This window comes from Octopus bimaculoides, chromosome 2, assembly GCF_001194135.2.
Source record: "Octopus bimaculoides isolate UCB-OBI-ISO-001 chromosome 2, ASM119413v2, whole genome shotgun sequence".
Taxonomy (NCBI): Eukaryota; Metazoa; Mollusca; class Cephalopoda; order Octopoda; family Octopodidae; genus Octopus; species Octopus bimaculoides.
In genome coordinates this window covers 68,579,854-68,589,715 of record NC_068982.1, presented here as the reverse complement: position 1 = coordinate 68,589,715, position 9,862 = coordinate 68,579,854, and the positions used below count along the sequence as shown (strand labels likewise).

Below are 9,862 nucleotides of genomic sequence, written 5' to 3'. Positions count from 1 at the left end.
ATACACACACGCACGTATGTACACCAATTGCATACATATTTTTTGTACGCATACATGTTCGTGTGTGTGTGTGTGTGTGTTGCCCGTATATCAACAAAACACACACACCTTGCCTTAGATATATATACGGATAAATGATTTGAAATAAATATATTTTGGAAATGGCGATTTACGGTACAATACCTAGAAACGTGAAAATCAGACCACATGGGTTTGTTTACATCAATTCGGCAGAGATAGAGAGAGCGCGTTCTCCCTCTCTATCTCTCTCCCTCCCTTACACACATTTATCTCTCTTTCTTTCTTTCTTTCGTTCTCTCCTTGTCTCACACGCACAGCAACATTACACACACACACACACACACACACACATGCTGCTCTCTCACACTAACAAAAGAACTTCACATACACACCACACTTTGTGTCTGGCATACTCACTATAAAAAGATAGCGTCTATTTCTTTTTGGCAACGTGTTTTGTGTGTAATGTTGTGTGTGAGAAAGAAAGAAAGAAAGAGAAAACTGACATGTGTATGTAAGGGAGGGAGAGAGAGAGAGGGTATTTTTTCTGTTTGATTGCTGCTTACCACACAGACGCTGGCAAAGAAATGTATTTCTCCTTCACCCTCCCTCTCACAAACATACAATTTCTCTCTCTCTCTCTCTCTCTACTTCAGCGCATACGCACAGATTTGACTTCACCATGTCAACAAACTTCAAAATTGGTAAAAGTTTATCGATTTTTACAGGTATACATGGGTACCTCTGAGAGAGAAAGTTCACTAAAATGCACATAGGGTCATTCCGAATTTTCTCCTAAAATTGGAGCGACATGCGTGCTAATTTGTGGACGTGCATAAACCACATTCACGTACACACACACAAACATCTTCTGTTTTATAGATATTGATTAATTCTATAGCCAATAACCTTACACAGTTAAAATATATAGTAAGTGATGTCCAATTAATATTTGTCGTGCTACATGCATCCTTCAGCAAATGTTTTAAATTAATTAACATTCACAACAGCAACATATTCCTTTGTACACACTTTGTTCAGCGTTCTTTTAAAAATTGTAAAATATTAAATTATTTTAGTATGAAAAATTGAATTATGCCTTCTGAATATTCTTGGATCTTGACTTCCTTCACCATGACATTCAATCCTGAATTTTACAACATCTAGTACATGTTACAAATAAGTGTTGACTTTCTGTACTTTGTTACATGTGCCAGTGGCACATGAAAAGACATTCGAGCGAAATCGTTGCCAGTGCCGATGGACTGGCTCCTGTGCAGGTGACACGTAAAATACACCATTTCGAGTGTGGCCATTGCCAGTACCTGCCCGACTGGCCTTCGTGCCGGTGGCACGTAAAAGCACCCACTACACTCTCAGAGTGGTTGGCGTTAGGAAGGGCATCCAGCTGTAGAAATTCTGCCAGATCAGATTGGAGCCTAGTGCAGCCATCTGGTTCGCCAGTCCTCATTCAAATCGTACAACCCATGCTAGCATGGAAAGCAGACGTTAAACGACGATGATGATGATGTTATGAAATAAAAGCTCCCTTTACACTTGATAAGGTAGTTAGTTGGTGTTAGGGAGGCAAGATATTCTCTGACCTGTCAGATCTTGTCAAAATGTCCCTTCCATCCTGGCATAATTTGAATTTTGATAATTACTTTTTTGTTTAATTAAATACTCCTGTTTAATTTGGCCTATGGAAACAGTTTTAATAAATAATAATCATCTAACACTTCAACTGCATTTCGTTTCACTTAGTCTGTTTATAAAGAAAGCCACATTTTAGAATGTACAACACCAATAATAATCTGGGCTGTCCTTGTAGTTTCTCAGAATATTCAACTTTAATAAAGGATTGGCCAAAATAGTATTTTTCTTAATAATGTGAATGTCTAATTTTATAGATTTTAAAAAATATGTATGCTTTTAGGTGTAGCAGATGATCATCCTTGGTTATGCTTGGCACACAATATGAGGAAAGCAACTTTAAAAGAGACAGAAATCTTCAAAAATTGCACTACTATCTCACAATTCTCAAAGGTAGGTTATTAAATCCCAGTAACTTAACATACTTTCTCACAATCCTGCAAATGTATTCACCCATTCTTCCCAACTTTCCATCCCTATCATCTCTAGTTATCTTCTTGTACCTTGAACATATGCCATGATACCGTTTTTATCACTATTTCCAACTGCTCTCAACCACTCTATCTCCTGTCCCTCTATCATGCTTTAGCCTCTCAACATGTTGCATAGTCCATAGTCATTTCTCTCTGTGCTACACTCTCACTCAGTTGAGGGGGCTATTTTGTCTTGCAAATTACTTGGTAATCTCATTAGTATTGGTGCCTCTGTAAAGTTGTTGGAGTCAGGAAGGGTGTTCAGACTTTAGAGCTCAACACAGTCCTCTGACATGTCAGATTAGGTTGAATTGTCCAACTCATACCAACATGAATGACATGTTAAATGATGATAATGACATTTATCTTAATTCTTTTTAACATTACAATTCTGTTTCTCTTATTACAGTCGCTGCATGTGTTCAGTGCTGAGATGATGAAATTGCAGGATTTGGCTAAAGAGATCTATTCTTTATCTATAAAGTATCAGTTGAAACTGCAAAATAATTGGTATTAACAATCTTTTTCTTTTTTACTCCTCATCTGAATAATTGATATTACGTTATATATATGTTCTCTGCAGTGCAATCTGCCTCTTATAGATACTCTTTGACTTAGAATGTCCCATTCACATCTATGACAATTTGCTTCTGCTGCCTCATATGTAAATGGAGCCATGGCTTATAATAAAGTAATCCCTTTGATAAAATTGCTATGCTAGGAATAGAACATATTAACTTGTGAGGTTTCTTCGGAAGTAATAAAAATGGAATGTGTGTGAGAATTATGTTTGAATTCAACTAACTCATCCAATTTTGTGAACTTTATTGAACTAATTTTTGATGATGAAGACCCTGACCAGTTTCCTAAAAATTTAATGTTTTTTGTAAAATTTTATAATTTAAGGTGTGCAGGCAAGGCTGTATCAAGGTTTTGTTTTCAGTCTCACTGTGTGACACCTTGGACAAGGTCGTCTATTGTAGTCAGGAGCCAACCAAAGCTTTGTGTGTGGTTTTGATTGACAGAAACTAAAAGAAGCCTGTTGTGTGTGTATTAGTGTCTCTTTGTCTTGACATTGTTATAGTTGTAATGGGAGTCATGCAGATGGTGTCATCATTTGCCAATCTTCTGTGAAACATATCTGGCCATGGGGAAGTATTACTTTGTTTGAAAACTGGTGCAGGTTGGCAACAAGAAAGGCTTCAGGTTGTAAAAAATCTGCCTTAATAAATTTTGTCTGGCCTTGTAAGCATGGATGTTAAAACAATGAGGGAGATACTAGTAATGGTTATTAAAATAAAATGAGATCTTATCAGGCACAGGGAAGTCATTAATTTGTATTGTATAAAGTAAATTTACAACTTCTGTCTTTATTAATTTTTTAATCATTTCATTGTTAAAGCATACCCATTAAAATTTTTTTTTTTAGAATAAATTTATAAATTATCATCCGTGTTAAGTTAGTTGCAATACCTCACTCACCACAGGTGGATGCTAGGCATGACAACTACGTGAAGTGGGAGGGGGGATACAAAGAAAGAGGTTGAGATCCACTGTGTTAATTATTCTGAGTCAGCTGACATTAAACTAAGTTTTCCAATTAGGGAGTCAATTATTTTGCTAAATTTTATAACATTTTTATTTAATTTTAACCTTTTGCAGATGGATTTAGTACTGACAGTCAGTGCTGTGTACCAGTACTAGGCCTTTCAGTAACTACATAATTTTTCATTCAAGGAATTTTACTATATATTTACAAATTCTTCTCAGTTGGTATATTTGAAAACATGGTGCCGCACAGAGTGAGACATTGCACTGCTCACACAGTGTTTCGATGTGGTCAGTACCGCTTCCCGTCTGCAAGAGGTTAAATGTTGTGTGAATAATTATAGTTCAAACATAATTGTTATAAAAGCTTTGTTGTAATTTTCTTTCTTGTAGTATCACAATCACATATTGCTGTTTAAAAAGCATGTCCAAAGTTATGGTGGATTACTATGTAGATGCTGTTCAGTACCCTTTCAGTTTTATCAAGTTCGAAATAAAATACCAGTATGGACAGATAAGGTAAAAATTAATACAATAACTACAATGATTTTGATTTCACTAAAATGTTAGTTACACAAGTCAACTTATGATTTCTTCCAAATCAGCAAAGAATTCTCTTAGTTACTACTTACTGGAATTATTAAGCAGTGCTTTAGTACAGAATGTGATGATCAGGCACAGCCTTTTGGATGCTGGCAATTTGACATGACTGACTGGACATTCAGCCTGTTTTGACGAGAGAACTTTTTAGGACTGGAGGCACATACATACACATGTATACACATATACACAAGGCGGAGAGCTGGCAGAAACATTAGCATGCCGGGCGAAATGCTTAGTGGTATTTCGTCTGCCGTTATGTTCAGAGTTCAAATTCTGCCGAGATCGACTTTGCCTTTCATCCTTCCGGGGTCGATAAATTAAGTACCAGTTACATACTGAGGTTGATGTAATCGACTTAATCCCTTTGTCCGCTCTGTTTAGCCCCTTGTGGGCAATAAAGAAATAAGAAATATACTCATATATACATTTAGAGAGAGAGCAAGACATTACAATTTATTTATTGAAGACAATTGACATCAACATCTTTCCCTCTCCCCATACACATACATACAGAGAGAGGTGTAAGAGAATAAGATAAGCATTAAAACGACTGTCAAATAACTTGGTGTTGAATCAGTGACACCAAAAGAGTGGTGCCAAAATATCACCCATTTTATTATCATTCCAAAATGAAACATTTATCTCTATCAGATTCTTTTTTTTTTCTTTTTATTTTAAGCTGTGAAGACATAGCACGAAGACTACAGAAGGTGCAACCAGGTTTATGCTATTTCAGCAGACTGGTGAATGCCGTTGACTTAGAATTAGCTGCAAGCAAGTTTTAAAGCTACAAGACTTCATTATGTATAAATTACTTTCATTTTCATTTCTCTAAACGTAATTTTACAATAAACATTTATTCATTGTCATGATCATTCCTTGGATTGGATGTTAGTGGTGAAGTTTCATAATAAATTTGTTTTTTCCTTTTTATCAAGGGCTTCCATAGTCTGCAACAATGGAGCTAGTAACTCCAATTTTAAAAGCTTTGTATTAAGGGGGATACCAGTTGCAAAATATCATTTGACATGGATAACTACACTTGTTGACCAATTTCTTCTTTTGAAACAAGAATTTGAGCCAAAATTAAATCTAGTGCATATGGTAAATCTATCGTTTTCAATAATAATTACAAAATGTGTGCTGCTAGAATCATTATCTGAATCTGTAATATATAGTTTGTTCATTTTCAAGGTGTATATATTTAAGCTTATAGGCATTCAACTTATACAATTTATAATTGGAAGAAGTAGAGCTACAGCTCAGTCCCATTGCATAATATCTTGGGCAAGTGTCTTAGCTCCAGGCCCATTATAAACACATACGAGGGGGTACCTAAACGAAACCAGAAATTTTGTAATATTTCATTCACTCAGTTTTACAGGTTTACACTTTTACTGCATTCAAAGTTTTCTCTATTTGGAGCAGTGCATTGGTCCAGACACGTTTTCTATTATTCGAAGCAGTGCTGGAACTCTTGCAAAGTGATGCCTTTTAACATCGTTTCTTTCTTCACCTTTTTCCATATCTGCAATTTCCGTAGCACTAGCTTTTGTCACCGGTGATAACCTTTAAAAAGAGGTCCGGTTCAACTTCCAACTGTTCTTTTAGTTCATGACATGCATTCAGTCAAGAGCAAGCGAGGCACAAAATTTTGCAGCAATTCTTTTCATTTGCAATTCCTTGCTCAAAATTCATTGTCATCAATTGTTCGGTCTTGGTCCTCCAAGATCAGTTCATGAATTTTCATTCGTTTGGGAGGTTGGTCTTCAAGTGACAAGTAACCATTCCTAAAGTGTGGAAACCATTCATAAAGTTGTTTTGCTCATGGCAACATCCTTGTCAACTGAAGCATGACAATTGTTTCGGTCACTGTTTTCCCCAGCAGAAAACAGAATTTCACAGAAGCACTGCAAAACGAATGGATAATAGAGATGAGGGGGTTGGGGAGTATAAGTATAGAGTGCTCAATAATCTAGGGCATGTACTTTTACACGGATGACATAGAAAGGGAATAGGAGCAAGACATCTAAAAAGCAACAAGTGAGATGGTAGAAGAGGCAAAAACATGGAGGTATATATCATTCCCATCGTTGTATTTCTAATGTGCAGTTTGCAATGTTTCCATGTGTTAGATGAAATTTATTGAGGTTGATTTTCTATGGCTAGATGCCCTTCATGTCACAAATCCTCACTTGTTTCCACACAAGCTAATTTTGCCCCATACTGTTTTGAACATGAACAACACTGACTGAATGCTTCTTTGTATTATGGTGTTGTTCATCTACCACTATTGTGTGATGTTAGGGCAAGAGATCACAAAGACATACTCAATGGGTTTCTTGGCCCAGGGTATTGCACATTGGGACTGAATCTAAACCATATTGTTAAGAAGTGCTATTCTTAACCACATACTTATCATCCACGCCTGTGGTTTAAATCCCATTATGCAACCTCTTTTGGTAAGTGTTTTCCACTGTAGCTTTGGACCAACCAGTGATACATTAGAGAATTCAATCGACAGAAACTGTAGGAAGCCCATCATATAACACACACATCTCAGCATGTGAAAACTTACCAACGATTGTATTTCGCTCGTCACCACATGTGCGAAGTAGTATCTGATGTTGATATTTGTCGACACACTGCTTATCCAACCATTAGTGAAAAATTTTTTTTAATACTACTGGTAAGGGAACCCCAAGAAACTTTCTAAGAAAAGGGTGTTAAAATGGTAATTTACAATTGGGAGAGTTAGAGGAAGAGGGAAAAAAAGAATATTTTAGTATTTTGGAGTAAAATTCTAGAAAAAAAGGTGAGAGGAAGGTTAAATAAGTAGTGGAATTGCTAGGGTAATAATTCAAATGAATTTGGAGTCAGGAAGAATAATAAAGTGTTTTTGTATGGCTTATGTGTATTATGATCTGTATATTATATATTTTTTTTGTTTTGAAAATATGAAATAAATGAATATTCAAAGAAAGATTTGTTTAAAGTTTTGTAAGATATGTTCTTTATAATTCTATTAAATGTGTGTGCCAGTAATTTTTACATTAATTTATAAACTTATCTGTTTTTGTATTGTTAGTTGTGGCTCTTTGTTTTTCTCATACTTTACCCCTCTCCATTTTGCATCACCTAGCATAGTTGTTACCTTGGGATTCATTTAGTCTTGCAAGTTGCATGACAATTTCACTAGTGCTGGTGGCATGAAAAAAGAAATGCACCCATTAAACAAACACCACAGTAAGAAGTAGTTCTGACTTGTCAGATCTTAAGCAATCCAACCCATCCCAGTGGAACATGGATATTAAATGATGGCACTATATTGATTGAAAGATTTTTGAAAATTGTGGCTTCTTAACTTCTATTTCCATAGATTATTGCAGCCTAATGCCCTTCCTGTCTTAAGTATAATTCCTTGTGCCTTTGAAAGTATGGAACAAGTGGATGCTCATTTATAGAACTGACAACAAACACTGCCCAAGCATTACAAATTGTTTTTAGAAACATATGTAAACAAATACACACACATAAACAGGAGTGTTTCCATTTGTAAGCCTCAGTTGGTAAATACAGCCAAGCTTATAGGAGACATTTTGCTAAAATGCTACTCAGTGGAATCAAACCAGGAACGGTCACCGTGAAGCAAACTTTGTAAACAAAACAACCATACCTGAACATGTATGCATCCATACAAATGTGCCTATACTAAAATTGTGAGGCATAGAGCAAGTCTGGCTTTCAGGACCTTTAATGCCTCTATAGGGAAATATGACAATCAAGGTAGAAAATCTGCTTCAACAAATTCCATATATCCCATGGAAAAGTGGATGTTAAATGATGAATCAAAAGAAAATGAATTAGCCTTCAGCTGTTTCTGTTATAGGAAGCATTGCACTTGTCAGTGAGTGCTAGTGCAACATTCTTTTTGTCAGTCATTGATATGATACTCTGTACTCACCTGACACTTCAAAAAGCATAAATGTTTTAGTTTCTAGAATTAGCACTGGAATGGCTAGATATGACAACAGAGACTCTGGGGTTGGTTTTTTGTATGGTGTATAAAAGGAAACATAAATGGCATTTAAAATTCATGACAACTGTTTTGGTACAATTTTATTAATGCATTTGCAGATTACATCACATATAATCTGCTCTGACCAAGTAAAATGTTAAACAGGTCAGATTTCTTACATCAATCTGGACAAATCCAGTATCAGCTGGATCACATGTTACCCAATTCCACCTCCAATCATAGCATGGAATATTTGGAAGTTATGTAGGTCAGGGACTAAGCTATTACTGTATATATAGCTCTATTATCATATATGTCTTAAGCTGGCTTGTCATTAACATAAGTTTTATTCTCAACAGCATGAATAAGAATGTAAACATATTCCTTCCACACTTTCAATGTTGACATCACTGGAGATCCATCCCCCTCCATAAACACCTTGCTCTTAAGATCTTTGGCAAAGACTTGACAGATAATCAAGCTTGAGAACCTTGGAAAAAAATTTTTGGATCAGAAATTTCGTCAAGCCAATACATTGTCATTTATGAACTTTAAATCTACATATCCATGTCTTCATATTTTAAACAGGAAATATTTCAGCATAGGGTTTGTATGGAACTGTATCTCAGATTTTATATCTAGCCTTTTGTTACCATCCCTCAATTACTAAAGGATTCGCCCATTCCACCAGCCGACATTGGCCATGTCAGCATTCACATATACAACATGTTCCTTACTGCTTTTGCCTATCAAATGCACTCCAATCTCAGGGTTCAGAAGACACTGCCCAAGTAGCTGCGAAGTGAACTACTTAATGTCTGTATTCTACATAACTTTTCCTACAGCTGGATGGTGTAGTTGCTACACAAATTCTTTGTAGACTACATCTAACCTAATATGCTACAAACTTCTTGCGCTTCATCTGGTGTTTTGCACAATGGATTTTGTACCCGCAACTAGCAAGTTGTGTACAACCAGATTTGCCTTTGTCAAAAGCCATAGAAATAATCCTTCTTACTTATAGCAACTTCATGCTGTTTCTTTTTTTTCAAACTAGTCAGGAATGGAAGAAAAAGTACTTTTCTTTAAGTCCTATTCAAATCCAAAGCTGGTGTCTCCTAACTACAATGAAGACTGGAATGTTACCAATTGGTGGAACTGCTAGAGTCAGGTAAAATACCAAGTTGTACAAGTTAACCTATCTCTTGAATAAACATTAGTGGCATGGTAATAAGAGATAACAATTTTCTGTTCCAATGAGCCAACCAAGACTTATAAAAGTTAAAACACACACAATGGACTCTCAGTTTCTGTTTACCAAATTCATTTAGAAAGTCTTGGTTAGTCTGGGGCTATAATAAAAAATGCTTGCACAAGGTGACATGCAGTATGACTGAACCTGAAATCATGAGGTTGCCAAGCAAGCTTCTTAACCACACAGTCATGCCTACAAATCACCAAAAATAATCAACTCCCAAGTTTCTTCATACATAAAACCCCTATAAATTATTTCATTGCTTCTCAAAATACAAAAGGTTCAACATCA

The 9,862-nt window shown here is 35.8% G+C and overlaps 1 protein-coding gene across 1 annotated transcript in view; it reads left to right on the top strand.

The window, feature by feature from the left end:
• Positions 1 to 7,281, top strand: part of LOC106879520 (uncharacterized) — a 50,055-nt gene extending 42,774 nt beyond the window's left edge. The window contains exons 22-25 of the mRNA XM_014929142.2: positions 1,958 to 2,067; positions 2,557 to 2,657; positions 4,089 to 4,214; positions 4,978 to 7,281. Coding sequence (XP_014784628.1) covers positions 1,958 to 2,067; positions 2,557 to 2,657; positions 4,089 to 4,214; positions 4,978 to 5,083 — 443 coding nt within the window. The 3' untranslated portion in view covers positions 5,084 to 7,281. The remainder of the gene's footprint in view (positions 1 to 1,957; positions 2,068 to 2,556; positions 2,658 to 4,088; positions 4,215 to 4,977) is intronic.
• The last annotated feature ends 2,581 nt before the right edge of the window (positions 7,282 to 9,862 follow it).